We start from the raw sequence: 16,200 nt of genomic DNA, 5'->3' as shown, positions 1-16,200 counted from the left end.
TGGATGCAAATCATTCAACGCTGATAGCGTACAGTTTTGCACTTTGCCGCTTGGTTAAATCTTATCTTTACCAGAGATTAAAGCAAATACAGTTTCTCAGCTGGGGCAGCTCTAGGCTAAAGTTGAATTATTTGCATATATTCTACAAGAAAAGCATTTATTTGTAAAAGCTACACTGGAACAGGCCAATCTGCACTGGTTATTTATGGGGAAAAGTGCATTTATTTGCAAAAATGTCAGGGTTGTGCGCTGATCAGAGTCTTGCTTTCATTGGGTTTTAACACCATCTGAAAGTGTGCAAATAATCTTGTAGTAGAGCTGATAGAATGACTTAATCAACCGATATCATAATTTCAATAATTATTAATATTCTAGCCATTATTTACAAAAGGTCTTTAACATATTCAGCTTCAAAATGTGTTACGAAATCTCACGAAATAGCAAACTGAGTATTTTTTCTGCTACTGAGTGGGCTGTTGGCATATTTCACCAAAGAAGCCACTTGAAGATATAATCACACTCTGCTCATTTGAAACACTTTTGCCGGAAATTTAAACTGTTGCTTTTCAAATACATGACGAACATATTTCAGAATTTTGATACAATCTCTTTTTTTTTGTGCTTTCATTTGAAATTAATGAGTGAAAAAAAATGGTAACATTTTGTCAAAGTGTATGATACTTTGTTTATTTCCTACCAACGTGATTCAGTCCAGTTCAAGTGTATCTGAAGTGTAATAAACACCTGTACCTCTATATTTGCATACTGATAAAAACATGAAATACTCTCAGTGGAGCTAAACCAACATGTGAATTAATCAGGTACTTCACTGACAGGTTTATAATCTCCAAGTATATTGCCAAAATTAATTACTTTTTTTTTCCAGGTCATTCTTTCATTTCTTCATTTTGGTCATTTCTTTAATTGTTACTTAGAGCCTTACTTTGTCTGTAAAATATCTTTAAAATTATATTCTTTTTGATAACATTAAGATATTCTGCTTTCTAAATACCTGACATCGGATTGGAAACTACATTCAAAGATTAAAAGATCAACCTCCTGTGGCTCAATTTTGATTTTAGTGTTTATGTTTTGTAGTGTTAAGGTCACTTTTCTTCAGCTATGCTACACAGTCAAACTGCAAAAAACAAAAAAAAAAATCCCTGCCGTTTAAATCACTGATGTCAGAGCCTGTTTGATCAATACTGTGCAGAAATGAAGCGACTTTATTGACTCCCACATCTAGTTCAGTCCTAAAAAAAAGGTGGTAGTGGGGTGGAGAGTGGGGGGGTAAAAGTCTAATCCAATAGGTGCATTGACAAGGCAGCAATTAGCCTAAATAATCACCTGAAAATGAAATTGACTACAACTGCTGCCGGTAGGGAAAAACGGTCATTAACTGATCTGCAGCATTTGCGGGGCAAGAGAACACAGCATTCACCAACAATACATAAATAGATGTGGGGATTTAGGTCTCCCACTCTATCCTCTCTCCAATCTGCTGTCTGAAAAAAAAAATCTATTTTCAAAGGGGGGAGGGAGCGGCACAGGTGACACAGGAAACAGTGGACAACACTGTGTGCACCTAAAACAAAAGAAAAATGAACTAGAATAAAATGAAGTTCTTAATGAAAAACTAGAAACTTCTGCAGATCGGTTTCTGTGCACATCTTCCAATAAATGATTCAGTTGAATCCTGCTGAGGCAATGCAATCAGTTTTTTAAAAAGCCCTATATATTCAACACCTTGTTGCTGTTACCTGCTTTGTTTGTAGGTTTCCAGCTTGTGACCTCTCGACTGAACCATCTTCCCAGCTGCGCCCGCCAGCCAAACACAGAAGAGCACAAACGCCGCATCCACCTGCATGGTTCACATTCCCCAGAGGACGGACCTCTCCTGTCAATCAGAATCCACTCCCCTCCTGGGTTCGGAGCACTCTGCCTTCCTGATACATTCCCTTCTCCAGCGCCTGAGCCGATAAGAAGGAGAAAAACAGCAAGAGAAGCAGCGGCGGCGACAGCAGCACACTGGGCTATTCTACGGCCTGAGTAGAAAACATCCTACGGTGCTTAATCTGCACAGTGGGAAAAGCAATTTTGACTAAACCCATAAATCCTTGAGCGTCAGATGGTACAGATTTGATCCCTCCAGCGGCGGATGTGCCTGCCTCTCTGTGCTCTGCTGCTCTCAGATACCCTGCACTCTGATGTGCTCTACTCCACTTTGCACCGCCCAGAAACACCAATTCTCACAGTGATGCAGTGTGCTCATTTGTAAGGTCAAGCTTCAGAGATACAGAGGCATAGAAGCTGAGAATGAAGAAGCTCTGAGGCTTACCAGCTCCTTCTGGTGCTGGAGTCTGATTTTGACACTTTTCCAAAAATGCATTTCTGCTTGATGCTTTTTGCAGGATTTTATGAGGTTTCATGACGGGTGAGTGATTATCTTCCATCCTGCTGTGGTGAGATATATATATATATATATATATATATATATATATATATATATATATATATATATATATATATATATATTTTTTTTTTTTTTTTTATATTTATATATATATATATATATATATTTTTTTTTTTTTTCAAGAGACACAGATATGGGAATATTTTTGGATTTCCCCAAAAAATAATTACACAGGTAGATGTGTTGCCAGATCCAGCAGTAACGATGCCAACAGAGTTCCTCAACAAGGAAACTTTAAATCCACATCCTTCAGGTTATATATAATACTAAATATATTATATCAGTAAAGCTAATTATATTTTTATTATTTACCATGTTTACAATCAGTGATTTGGTCCTATGTATTTTCTTAATGATAATAAATATAAACACTACACGTATCTGGTAATGACAGCATACAACATTAAGTCTAAGCATCAATCGTCTTCAAAAAAAATGAAGCCAGCTGGAAGTTCAGTGCTTGTGTTTATTCAGTTTAGCAACACACGTGCGGCTGCATCGCTATTTATCTGTCAAAACGTGCTGTCCGAGTGAGCCAGTCAAAAAAAGGCCTCACCGCTGACGTCAACATCCGCCCGGACATGTGTCCCCTTTTCTTTTTTTCCCCCCTTTTGGCACTCTGAACAGTTGGATTATAAGATCACGAATTTGGGTTAGCTCCATCTACGTCAATCTAAAAATTGGTGTAAGTAATGTTAAGCATGGTTTGTTTGAGATTTACAGATTTGTATTTATTCATTTTTTTACAGTAGTAGTGCTGACCGAGCAAATGCATCAGCTACCTGCTGCAAAAACTGACACAGACAATCAACACCCAGGCATACAACACTAAAAACCAATAAAATCCATCCTTCTAGTTAAGCTTGAATCAAATTACAGCTTAAAAGCACAATCAGAATTTTGATTTCTTTTTAAATCGCTGTTATTATATTCTGCGAGGTTTTTAAAGAGTGAGTTCACACCAAATTTTGGAAAGATGAAAAAACATCGCTGCTCGTCAGCGGAGAAAATCCGATTATTGGGCTAATTGCTGTGACTCTTTGGTTCATATTTGTGTTTTAACAGAGCCATGTTAGAAGCTGAATAATAAAGTCTGCCAGCGCTGGAGAAAATGTTCTTTAGTCCCGGAAGACACACTTAAGACTTTCTGTCAAAGTTTTTCTTAGTGGTTCTGAAGTTTTAGCACAGCATGGCAATGCATTAAAGATGCATCTTTCAGTTCATTATCAAAGCTCTGATTTTTCCATAAAATTCAATTACAAGGCTCAGTGGGACGGTTTCTGTGTATATCACTTCTACATCTTTACTACTTCTTTTCAGTTATTATCCAACATGTATAGCAGTACAAATATATCTGTGATTACAGACCTGATAACCCAATAATAGGCATGACATAGTGATTAGTTAATGAGTGATGTCTAACCCTAACCCTATCTGCAAATATGATGACATTTATAAAAAGCTGCATATCTGCCATATAGAATCAATTTTGCACTTTGAAACATGGTGCCATAAAGAGCTAAGGCCATTAAAATGTTTCTTATGTGTCAAAAAGATGTTTTTTTAGCACAAGGGAAGGGGGAGTAAAAACAAAACACACAAACACACACACACACAAACACACACACACACACACACACACACACACAACCCTCTGCAGTTCAAATTCAGATCAAATCCAGGAGTGGGTGATGCAATCATCTACATGCTGCTGAAAGCTTACTCCCATCCAGATAGTAACTGCATTGTGAGGATTGCCAATTTTTGATTTCTCAGGTGCATTTAATATGATTTAAGCTGCTGTTAGTGATAGAGTAAATACATAAAACATAAGCAGACATGTCCATCATCTCATCGATTACTGATTACCTGACAGACAGGCTGCGGTATGTGAGACTGAGCAGTATAGGAGCTACACAGGGGCCTGCAGCGTCTCCATTGCTACTCACGTTGTGCACCTCAAACTTTTAGCACAACTCCAGGTCATGCCATCTACAGAAATACTCTGACAATTCAGCAGTGGTTGGAAATATTAGTGATGGGCAGGAGGAGGAGTACAGAGCACTAAAAATAGTGATCGACGTCAGTATGAAGAGGACGGCTACACGACTCGTGTCTATCCTGGGACAGAATGTTGATGTTGTGGGGGAGTACAAGAACCCGGGCATCTACATTGACAACAACAACAAAAAAGGGTAGGATGAGAAGGCTCTGTTTCCTAAGGAAGCTGAGATTCTTTGATGTGTACAGCAAGATGATGGATCCTGAACCATACACACTGCCAGACAGGAGTGGCGCACATTCTCCAAACAACAATAAGAATGCATCATCATTTCAACTTCCGTAACAAAATCACTAATGTGTCTTCCGCATTCTCAATAAAGCAATTATTTATAATAATTTGTTTTTGTTGCATTAATATAGCATCCATGAGTGTCAGTCCCTGTTAAAACTGATATTGAAAGACTGGAATATGTTAATCTGTAGTATGACATCTATTTTGCGTCATGAGGGGCTGACATATTTTTAAACTGTTATTTATTTATTGTGGAAATCGTCTTCGTTCCCATGGCACAAACAGAGTAATAACACCAAAAGCAAAACTATCAAACTAAAAATATCAGTGAAATATGGGTCAAATTGCTATTTTAAAGCCCCTTGTTGCACAGACTTTCACAATAAGTGATTTTCTTCCAAACTGGCACAGGGGATTACAGGGTATCTGTATCTTACCTGTTCTACCCCTCTACTCGACCCACATACAAGAGGTCGCCGTGCACCGGTCACACACAGCATTAAGCTCCTGTGCTGGCTGCAACATCTGTGCCTTAATGTAGCCAGAAGCTCTTAAAACACTCCCACGTGTTTACGCTGTGCCTATGAGTGCTGGGTTTGAGCCCTTTTTCTTTTTTCCCTGCGCTGCAGCTCCGTCACACTCTAGCCTTAGCCAATGAATAATCGCCGTTTCAATTTTTGCTCAATTTTGCCCTGAATTTAGTCTGTCAGACTGACAGCGTGCCCGTTTTCTCACACTTTATGCAAAATGTCAAGTCATGTGTCCTCTGTTAAAATCTTAAAGGTGATCTGGACTGCATTTCCCACCTGTTAACGCCTTCCTTTAGAGTACGATGGGCTGGATTTGTGCCTGAGAGGCAACGATGAGGGTTAAATCATGCTAATATTGTAGCTTAGTCATTGGTTGACGCAGTCCTGGCGCGGTATTGTAAAGTTTACTGAGAGCTCAAAGCTAAAACAGCTACTTGGATACTGAAGTCTTGAATATGTTTCTATGATATCAACCACGATCGGTTGCATAAAGGTTAGCTTAAACACTGCTACACAGTCACAGACGTGCTCCGGTGAAAATGAACTAAAGGTTTGTTTTGGTCGGTTTCGAGTTGAAGCTAAGCTAAAGGGAGGCGCGCTGGGTTGTCGTTTACTACCAGCTGGAAAAAAGTGCTAGCACTGAGAGCTGAATCGAGATGAGTGTTTCACGGGAAATTAAACGTAAGTACCGCTTTCAGTTTACGTTTTTTGGGCACGTTTAACGGCTATTGTTATGTGACTATTAAAATTAAGTAACTGTTACATCTCGATTGTTTGCAGAGCTGCAGAAAGCAAAGAGCAAAGCCCAGAGCAGCAACAACTTAAAGGAGGAAGCCAACATCTGTAATCAGCTAGGAGAGCTGCTGTCCAGGAGCGGTGTGTATAGTCTGCCCAATATCAGCACTGTGTTATTTTAGCACTGCGAGTACTGCAGTTATGGATTGTTTTTGATTCTCCGCTCTTCCTGTCACAGCGTCACCATGTCTTATAGATCACCAACACTCTCGAATAATCTTGATTTTTCTAATAATTTTTGTCCCTTTACTTTATAACTGTGCAGGTGATCCTAAAACAATCTTTCAAAAGTGGATAAAAGTGCCATTACTTGCATATTTACTCCCACCTGGAGCCACTTGAATTTCAGTATTTTCCAGTTTGACCATGGCTGCTTCTTAGTACACAGCTGTGTCACTGTAGAGTTTAATCACGGGATACATTTCAGAGGCTTTACATTCATATGCTTTCTTATGCTTTTGTCTTCAAGTGAGTCAAATTTCATCTGGTGCCGATCAAGGTTATTAACTAAAAGCCAAAACTAGATGTGAAAAGCATTTAAATTAACTAAGATAAAACTAGAATGTAGAAAAAAGTTAATGATTTTTGTGAACTTGGAAAACTAAAACAATAAACGATAAATAGTGGACGCTTTGGCATTTATTTGGTAAAAAAATTTTATCACAGCTTGCCTGATGAAGCTTTGAAGTACATGTTTATTAAGATTCTGGATGTCAACAACACAGTGAGCCAACTGCTTTTAAAAAGTTCTACTTTCATTATGATACCAGTATGGATCCTGCCTCTGACATGTGCCCGCCATACAATAATAATTAAATCTAAAATTAGCCCTGAAACTAATAAAAACTAAACTGAAATGAGCAAACTGCAAGGTTATGTGCTGCACTACAATTCATCTGATGACTTTGATTAACGTAAACAGTTTGAGCAAAGGATGCAATGATATTCAGTCTAGTAATTCATTTATTCTTTATATGCTTTTTCATACCAACAACATTTTGTTTGCAGTGTAATTTTTTCTTTTGCCTTCCTCATGCAAAGTGTAACATTTACCTTTCTGCTTCATGTGTGTCTCAGGTGATTATCAGGCTGCCATTAGGGAGCACCAGCAGGAGTTGGCTCTCTCTGAAGTGTTAATTGATGTGATTGGACGAGCTGTGGCCAATCGTAAGATAGGAGAGTGCTTTGCAGAGTTGGGCAACATTGAGGCAGCTTTAAAAGTAAGTAAACTGACGCTTTATCAAAGTGATAAACTTCTAATTCAAGTGGTGTTTAGGACCTGCATAAGTGGATGTGTGTCTCTTCTTCAGCACCAGCGTCTTCACCTGGACCTGGCTCGATCTGTCAGAGATCATGCTGAAGAGCAAAGGGCGCTGGCCACTATCGGTCGGACCTACCTCTTCCGTTATGAAACGGACCAATCGAGGAAGAGCTTGGAGGAAGCAGAGGAGGCCTTCAGGAAGAGCTTGGGCATTGTGGATGACCGGCTGGAAGGTGTGTACTGTTTGTATCGTCCCAGTGGTTTTTAATGGGCGATTTCTTTGTTTCGTTATTCCTAATCCTCTACCTGGCTGCAGGGACTGTGCCACAGCGAGAGATCAATGAGATGAAGGCGCGTCTCTTCCTCAATCTGGGTCTGGTCTGTGATCATCTGGGCGAGCACAAACGCTGCAGCGAGTTCATCCGGCGAAGTGTATTTATTGCCGAGTAAGAACATCCTAAACTTTGCTCCACGTCTAAGCATGTCGATCTTTTTCATCGACAGCTTTTAATCGGCTTATTTTGTATAACTGTCAACTGAGATATCGCCGTTATTCCCCTGTAAAGGAAGAGCCAGCTGCTGGAGGATCTCTACCGTGCAAACTTTAACCTGGGCAACATCTACTTCCGTAACGGTCAACGCTCTAATTCGGTCCGCTGCTTAGAGCAGGCCAAAGAGTGCGCCCGGAAGATTAAAGACAAATTTAGTGAGAGCGAGTGCTTTCACTGCATCGGCAAGGTACGAGCTCCACCATATCCTCTTATTTTCTCCTGTTGCGATCATGCAGGTTTTGAAGTGCATGTGTGTCTTTAATTCTTAACATGCGATGCTAACAGGTGCAGCTGTCTCTGGGTGACTTTGTAGCAGCGCGACGATCTCTGAAGAAAGCGGTCTTGCTGGGTTCCCAGCAGCCGCTGGACAGACAGACGGTGAAGATAGCTTTCAAATATGGTGAGTGAACGGTTAGATATGTTTTTTTTGTTTTGTTTTTTACTTGCTTGTAGCTGCATGGATGGTACAGTGTATTTCTTTCCTATCACGTAGCTGACCGAGGCTGTAAATTAGAGGAAGAGCTGGGGGAAGATCAGGGCAAAAAACCCAGCTCCCATCAGGCTGTCGAGTTGGCAGAGCAGCTTGGGGATCTCTGCTGTAAAGTTGGCTGCTACAGCAAAGCTCTGGAAGCTTATCAAGCTCAGGTGAGAAGCATCAAAAGAGTCACATGGCTAATTCTCACATTTTTTTCACTTTTTTTTTTTTTTAATAGTTGCAACGTAGAGTCTAAATGTGACTTGTCTAAAGCGGTGTTGGTTTTGTTGTGTAGCTAAAGGGTGCTGAGGCGTTGGGAAAGCCTGCCAGGGAGCTGGCTGTCATCCACGTGTCCCTGGCTGCCACCTACGCAGACCTGAAACAACACAGCAAGTCAGTGGAGCACTACAGAAAGGAGCTGGCGTTACGACAGGGCAGCTCTACAGAGGTGATCTGCAAATTCACCCGTCTGCCCTGTGGTAGACATGAATGTGTGACTTATTACTTATATTTGTGCGCGTCAGGAGTGTAGCACGTGGCTAAACATCGCAGCAGCTCAGGAGGAGAGCGGCTGTGCTTTGGAGGATGTGGAGAGGAGCTACAATACAGCTTTACGCTGCGCTCAGGAGTCTGGACAGGCCAGACTGCAGGTGAGAGATAAATTAGTCAGCTGTGTTGAAAACTAAGCAGAAATTTAAGATGTCTTGTAAAGGCGCGGTGATGAATATCATGCACGACCAAAACGCACATTGACTTCCACAGAAGCGCGTGTTGAGGCTCTGGCTGGCGTCCCAGAGACGAAGCGGCTCATCGGATGCTGACAACACCGAGGCGAGGCTGCAGGAGCTGTGTGCTTCGGAGGGCTGGAATCCAGATGGGAGTGATGGTGAGGAGGAAGAGGAGGAGGAAATGGAGAACAGCGAACCACTGGATGACAGTGATGTCATCCTCTCAGACTCAGGTAAAATGTGCGCGGGTAACTCTATCCGGAAAGCACTGACATCTCTATACAGAGGGATGCTTTGATTCACGTTACTTTTCATGTGGTTTGTAGACGATGATCTGGAGGGTTATGACAAGATGGTGTCAGGGAGGAGGAAAACAGGACGGGTGAGCGATGTGCGAGTTGTCATTTCTTCTTTGTAGACTGCGGTTTAGATCTTCATTCTTGGCCTTTTTTGTGTCTGTCTTTCTGCTTTAGTGGAACAAGCGGAACGAGAAGGGAGAGACGTCTCTTCACAGAGCATGCATAGATGGGAATCTGAAGCAGGTCCAGTACCTGGTAGAACAGGTATAAAGAAGATGATTCATTATTTTAATCCAATAAGTTTTTAACTCTTGGAATCAGGAGGGAAAACATAAAGTTGAGCACCATCAACATATAAACTGATTCACTCGTTGATGGTTGGTCACTATAATAAACAGTTCAGGCTTGAGGCTTTCTGCTTAACTCAACAGAACAAGTGCAGCAACAAACTTCTTGGACTTGAACTTCTTGTCTGAGTTTTTTAAATATTTACCACCTTTAAAAAAAACAACAACCCTGCATCATGCAGTTTGATGAGAACATCGATTGGCTCAAATATAAATGATTTATTAGGAGTGTTCATGAAGATTGTATGGAGGAAAAAAAATGTACAGACAGAATCTGTAACGTCGAAGAGCCTGATGAAAGCTTTTGTTTCTTTGCATATCAGGGTCACCCAGTGAACCCCAGGGACTACTGTGGCTGGACTCCCCTCCATGAAGCCTGCAACCATGGTCACTATGGTAAGTCCTGTCAGAGTCTCTGGAAAACTGCACCCGCTCCCTCGCTCATCTTTCTCTGCTCTTCGTGCAGATATCGTGGCTCTGCTCTTGGAGCACGGCGCTAACGTTAACGACCCCGGTGGCCCTTTATGCGAGGGTGTGACTCCTCTCCACGACGCCGTCGCATGTGGCAATTTAGAAGTCACAAGGCTCTTGGTGGAACGAGGGGCCTGTGTCACACTGCGCAACTCCAAGGTTTGTGTGTTTGGCTGTGTTCAACCTGAAAGTCCATTTCAGCAGGATTTTCTTTGCTGGCAGAAGGTGGCAGTAAAATATCTTCTTTATTTTAAAAAAACAAACATGTCTTCCACACTTTAATGGATGACTTTCCTAACAGTGTTACAAACTTATGGGTCACACTGACCACATTGACAAGATTTACATACAGTTAGTGTGCACAGTCTTCATAGGTTCAAAAGTTATTGGACAAACATCATTTTAAATATAAAGACTGTTCTTAATACTTGGATGAGGAAAAATCAATTTAAAAAGTGGTTGTAATTGTAGGGTGATTAAAATCAGAGTAATTTGTTCGTTTTTCCTGGTTCTCGCTGCTGAGGCTGATTATAAAAATATTTTTAAAGTTGTGAATCTCTCTGATAAAAGTTTTACTTTCTGTTACTCTGGTTAGGAATGAAATCCTGGACCATGCTTTCGTTTGGCAATATTGAATTCACCCCCACCTCCTTTGGAGAAAGTCCAGTCTGCTGAACTTGTGCGCCTTAATCTCACATTTTTATCTCCACCAGGGTGAAACTGCTTTGGACACCTTGCGTCAGTGGCAGAGGACCTACAGCAGGGAGCTGGATCATGAGACCAGGCAGAAGTGTATTGCTACAGAGAGACTTCTGAGGAAGGCGCTAGCAGGAGGAGGTGAAGCTCTTGCATCATTGCACTGCGTTAGCCTCGGTCTGCCTTTTTATACCTGCTTTCAAACGCTCGTGTTTCTCACTTATCTCTGCCGACCACAGTGCCTGCAGCTCCGGCCCCGGCCAAGCCTTTTGATGCCCTGCAGGACAGCCAGCTGTTTGATGCGGAGAGTTCTGAGCCACTCTCGTCCACTGGAGGGGGCTCTTTCTCCCGCCAAGACTGGCCGCGAAGCAGGAGCTCGGAGGTGAAAGCGTCAGGCGCCAGCCGCAAACAGCGGCAGACCAATGGCTCAACACAGCGGAACAGAGCCAGGGGAACAGAAGCTGCTGTACTGTATGGGGTAATGTCTGATGATGCTTTCAGTGTGGACAGACAGAATACATCATGTCTTTTCACAAGTGTAGTAGATTCATCTATATTGTACAAGCAGAATTCTTCAGATCTTTGATGTGTAATATATATTTTTTTAGATTAATAGCAGCAGCTCAGATGACAGCGAGCCTGACACCCCGGTTAGTCCTCTCCGTCCTGTCCGTCCTAGACAAGGTTTCCCAGCAGCTCAGAGTCAGAAAGAACCTCCTGCGAACAAAGAAGCTGCCTCAGTTCCCACCTCAGGACAGGAAGGCATCAGGCAGGCCCCTACGCCGTCTGTGTTTGCCCGAGAAGAGTACCACAGTGCCATCAGAGGCTTGGGCAGCGCCAAAACACTTCTCCAGGGTCTCTCGCAGCCTCAGCTCTCCAGCACACCTGCCGTTTCTTCCAGCACCAAATCAGCTCTTGTTCCCGAGGACGAGTATCTGGCTGATGACTGGTTGGAAGACGATTTGGTGGAGATCCAGCCGAAGAAAAAGCGGAGGCTTCGGATGGAGCAGAATGGGCCAAGAGTAGAGGAAACTGCTTCATCTTCTGCAGCTCGAAGTCAAAACAAGCATTTAAACTTGGACACAACCTGCAGAGGTAATTAGTCTGGATTTGTTTGGTTTTTCTTTTTCTTGGTTTTGCCAGTTTTGTAGCTTGTTGTGCCCTTTTTCTTTCAGGATCTGCAGTTTCCTCCCTCTCCAGTAGAGGCCTCTCTCAGAGAAAGAACAGCTTGGGGAAGCCTCACCAGGTCAAAATGACTCAGATACCAGGTGTGGCCAGACTGGGGAGAAGAGAAGTCAACCGGTCACACAGTCCCACTGTTACAGAAGATGACGATTCGAGATCAGACACACCGCCCCCACCTCTCCTTATCCATGCTCAGGTCAGAAGTGGAATGCTCTTTTGCTGTTTGTTAGTTACGGATGGAGTAACACTAAGGAAATACACACAACACAGTGATTGTGAATAAGTCACTCCAAGTGTGAAAAGGTGATAGTCAGAGTGAGACTACACATGAATTATTCAGGAAATGCACACTCAGTGAGAGAATAACTATAATTCAGTGTCACTAGGGGATCTAAGTTAAAGATGATGTGTCTTCATTTCTGATTCATTTGAACAGTGATGAATGTGGACGTAAATGAGTGCGAGCTGATCAAAACTGGGGAGCTGTTTTTACATATTTCTGCAGCCTGGATGCCGTGGGCTTTGTCAGGAGTAAAAGATGACATCGCTCATTTCGGATCTTATATATAGTTATACCTTGGTGTTTTGTAGCATCAGCTGACAAACTTTTACTTTCCTGATGTTTAGACTTTCTGATTCCTCCACAGACTCTGCTTTGTCTTTCTACTAAGAGTTGACGACATTAAATACAGATGTTTTAACAGTGCTTGAATGTTTTATTTTGTTTACTCTAGCCTCCAACTCAAACTTTGGCTGCTCCTATGCCCACGTCACTTCCTCCACCAATCAGAATGAGGGTCCGGGTTCAGGAAGACGTCTTCCTGATCCCAGTTCCACAAAGGTCGGTGAAAAGTTTTAAGTTTGAGCAGTATATAAAAATAAATCCCAATCTGATTGGTATAGTATTTTTTTGTTGTTGTTGTTGTTGTTGTTGTTAATTTCTGTTTAATCACCTCCCATTGCTTTGCATCCCAGTGAGGCCAACTCCTGCTCTGTGTCGTGGCTGTGTGAGCAGGCAGCTCAGCGTTACTACCAGAAATGTGGCCTCCTGCCTCGTCTCTCTCTGCAGAAAGAAGGCGCTCTGCTCTCCCCGCAGGACCAGCTACTGGCCGTCCTGCACACAAATGAAGAGGTGAGGTGACACTGAGGAGAGCCGGAAGTGACCATACTTGGACCACAGACAATTTAAAAGATGCTGAAGACTACCATGATTGGTTTATGAAGTCTGATCACGAGTCTTTAAGGCAAATGTTGTCACCGTTGCTATCTTGGATTTAAAAAATAAAACAAAACACAGTGACAAGAGGACTGCTATGACTGTGAAACAGCTTGCATGTCAGCCAGTGAGCATACTCCTTTTCTTAGACACAGTATGACCCAAATTCATAAAATAGACTTTCTCATAGACACAGAGGTCTTTTTGAAATCACTGATAGAAGGAATGCAGGTTCTAGGTCCTTCCACAATGACTTTGTTTTTCTTACCCAGATGAGGCATGCAGGTTTTAGACTGTATGATTCTGGTAAGAAGGTGAAGGGCTGACTATGTTAACAAGCTGCCTGAGAAACAACAATCTGAGAAACTGTAAAGATTAGAACCATTTCTATTACCAGACTGGATGCTGACTTGCTTTAGGAGCCAGCTTCCAGGAGACACTGAAGGAATCACAGTTTTTGGGATTGAATCCTTGGCTTCACTTTCCCGCACCAGTGCAGGATAACTGATGGGTTTGTGTTGCAGGTTCTGGCTGAAGTTTGCTCGTGGGATCTCCCTCCTCTCCCTGAGCGATACAAGAAGGCCTGTCAAAGTCTGTCAGTGGGTGAGCAACACAGAGGAAATGCATTATAAAACGCACACATGTGCATTTTTGTATTCTGTTATGAAGTACCGTCTCTTTCTACCTGTAGATGAGAACAAGCGTGTCTCCCGGCTATGTGAGGTTCAGGACCGGGGTTTCTCCGTGTCAGTGTGCGGACTCGGTTTGGCCGCCTCTTCCCTCAGCCCGCTCCTCCGTGCCCTAAAACTTCAGGCCAGCCTCACTGAGCTGCGAATTTCTGGAAACCGTATGTCTGACGACCTTCTCCCTGAGCTGATTGCCACAACGCTCACCATGCCTCGTCTGCAGCTGCTGGACATTTCTGCCAACTGCATTACAGGGGACGGCCTGGAGAAGGCTGTAAATGCTTTAAAGGGACAGAGTGCACCTGCATTCCCGGTAAGGGCCTCAGCTAGCCAATACTGGCAGCTCCAGGTTTACCATCTAACCTGTATTTAACTACCTCTGTTCTTAATAACTACCTTAGATCTTAATAACAAGCTAACGTGATTCGTATCAATGATATCTGTCAGAGAGAATTGGCTCTCGTGATCATTTGCTTTTTCTGCTCGTTTCCTCTCAAAGTGCCTGGAGGAGCTGGACCTCAGTATGAACCCACTGGGGGACGGCGTGTCTGAGTCTCTGTCCTGTCTGCTGTCCTGCTGCCCTGTGCTAGCCAAGCTGTCTCTGCAGGCCTGTGGCCTCACTGCTCGTTTCCTTCAGCAGCATCGACTGCTGCTAGCCAGCGCGCTCACAGGTGACTCTCTAACAAGCAGCTGACTGAAGCCTTAAGCTTCACTGAACTCCCACCCATAAGCAAAACTGCAACTAACTTTACATCTTCTGAACGTTCAGGCACAGGCCATTTGAAAGCAGTGTGCCTGTCCCACAATCCCCTGGGCTCCACCGGCTTTGAGCTGGTGTTAAAGACTCTGCCCCTCCACTGCCTCACACACGTGGACCTGTCAGCTGTCTGCAGAGGGCCTGCTGATTACCCGGCACTGGAACACCTCGCCAAAGTCCTTTCACAGGTGTGCACGCAAAAATCATGCAATGTCATTTATTGTCGAAAGATATAACTGTGCAATCAGGTTAAGATTTTTGTGTTTTTGCAGGACGAGTGCTCTCTGACCCACCTCAGCCTGGCTGCAAATGGGCTGACAGACAGCAGCGTAGCTACCTTGGCGAGGTTTGTGTGTGCGGGTGTCATTTCTACGGCTCAGTTATTACTCATGTTATTAGGGCTTTGCCTTTGTTTAAATTGTCACTCTTTACTGGCCTGTTGGACTTTTTATTATTATTTCACAGGTGCCTCTCGTCGTGTCCCACACTGGTGAGTCTGAATCTGTCAGGAAATCCGTCTGTTACATCAGCGGGACTTCACAACATCCTGGCGTCTGTCAGAGAGGCCCGTCGACCACTGACACTTCTAAACCTCGAAGGTATGCATATGTGTGAACTTGGAGATACTCCATGGACATGGAGTTTCACACTAATTCACAATTTGGATTTCTTTGATGTTTTTTATCACCTGTGCAAAGTTGTACTTGGCAACAGTTTGTTTCTTGCTATCAGTCTGTTTCCTTTTGACACATTTCTAAGTTTGAACATTTAGTATGTATGCACAGAGGTGTTACATGATGAGTACACACACAGACATTACAATATAGACGTGTGGTTTGAAGATTTAAAAAAAAAAAAAAAAAAAAAGATTAGTTGTGAATTAATTTTCCATTTTATGGAGCAGAAAACATTGCTGGATGCTAGCTAATAGGCTACATTTGGATGTCAAATATTTATAGGGGGGAAAATGGAAATTATGGATATGAAATAAAATGTTTCTTTGTTGCTTAACCTGCAGGTTGTCAGGTCTCTGGCCCCTGGGAGAGTCAAGACCTGGACAGTTTGTCAGAGCTGGTCCAGGATATCCGTCTTTGCTCTCAGGCCCTCAACAAGCTGGACCGACAGACCTTGAAGCAGCGATGGGACAGGACTCAGTCACACGGACACTTTCTCGACCGAAACTCCAAGTGCCTCCTCTCTGCCACCTCCACTTGAGGGTGGCAGGTGTGTTCATAATAAATAATTAATAATGAATTATTAATTTCATAATAATTCATAATAAAAGTGGTAATTTTTATAAACATTTTGGTTAATGAGGCTACACCAAAAAGAAACAAGATAAAAACAAAATAAAGTGACATGGTGTCCACCAACAGTCTGTTGATAGCTTGTGTTTTATGCATTTTTGTCTGCCTTATTTATACATGTAAAGCT

General features: G+C 42.7%; 2 protein-coding genes across 3 annotated transcripts in view; one reads left to right on the top strand and one right to left on the bottom strand.

The window, feature by feature from the left end:
- Positions 1 to 5,924, bottom strand: part of LOC147307206 (gamma-aminobutyric acid receptor subunit rho-1-like) — a 22,478-nt gene extending 16,554 nt beyond the window's left edge. The window contains exons 1-2 of one of the 2 annotated variants that reach the window (XM_086273921.1): positions 5,576 to 5,924; positions 1,761 to 1,970 (exon numbers count right to left, since the gene is read on the bottom strand). In XM_086273921.1, coding sequence (XP_086130047.1) covers positions 1,761 to 1,867 — 107 coding nt within the window. In that variant the 5' untranslated portion in view covers positions 1,868 to 1,970; positions 5,576 to 5,924. Of the gene's footprint in view, positions 1 to 1,760; positions 1,971 to 5,206; positions 5,300 to 5,575 lie in introns of those variants that run through there. The other variant, XM_086273922.1, reaches the window with a different exon arrangement.
- tonsl (tonsoku-like, DNA repair protein) lies at positions 5,420 to 16,200 on the top strand. The gene is made up of 28 exons (XM_086273924.1): positions 5,420 to 5,980; positions 6,080 to 6,175; positions 7,172 to 7,314; positions 7,405 to 7,588; positions 7,672 to 7,801; positions 7,922 to 8,093; positions 8,192 to 8,306; positions 8,400 to 8,551; positions 8,677 to 8,829; positions 8,906 to 9,031; positions 9,144 to 9,342; positions 9,436 to 9,491; positions 9,583 to 9,672; positions 10,079 to 10,151; positions 10,222 to 10,385; positions 10,940 to 11,063; positions 11,162 to 11,400; positions 11,531 to 12,017; positions 12,098 to 12,303; positions 12,842 to 12,948; positions 13,083 to 13,239; positions 13,848 to 13,926; positions 14,015 to 14,322; positions 14,509 to 14,680; positions 14,779 to 14,954; positions 15,039 to 15,112; positions 15,232 to 15,365; positions 15,785 to 16,200. Exons 1-28 carry the CDS (start codon positions 5,956 to 5,958, stop codon positions 15,979 to 15,981), a joined length of 4,338 nt encoding a protein of 1,445 aa, XP_086130050.1. The 5' UTR covers positions 5,420 to 5,955; the 3' UTR covers positions 15,982 to 16,200.

Source organism: Aulonocara sp. 'chitande type north' Nkhata Bay, linkage group LG19 (assembly GCF_057382095.1).
Source record: "Aulonocara sp. 'chitande type north' Nkhata Bay isolate Kocher_YH1m ecotype deep benthic linkage group LG19, A_spYH_male_GT1.1, whole genome shotgun sequence".
NCBI classification, from domain to species: domain Eukaryota; kingdom Metazoa; phylum Chordata; class Actinopteri; order Cichliformes; family Cichlidae; genus Aulonocara; species Aulonocara sp. 'chitande type north' Nkhata Bay.
Note: the sequence above shows the minus strand (reverse complement) of the source record. Positions and strands in the feature narration are given on the sequence as shown.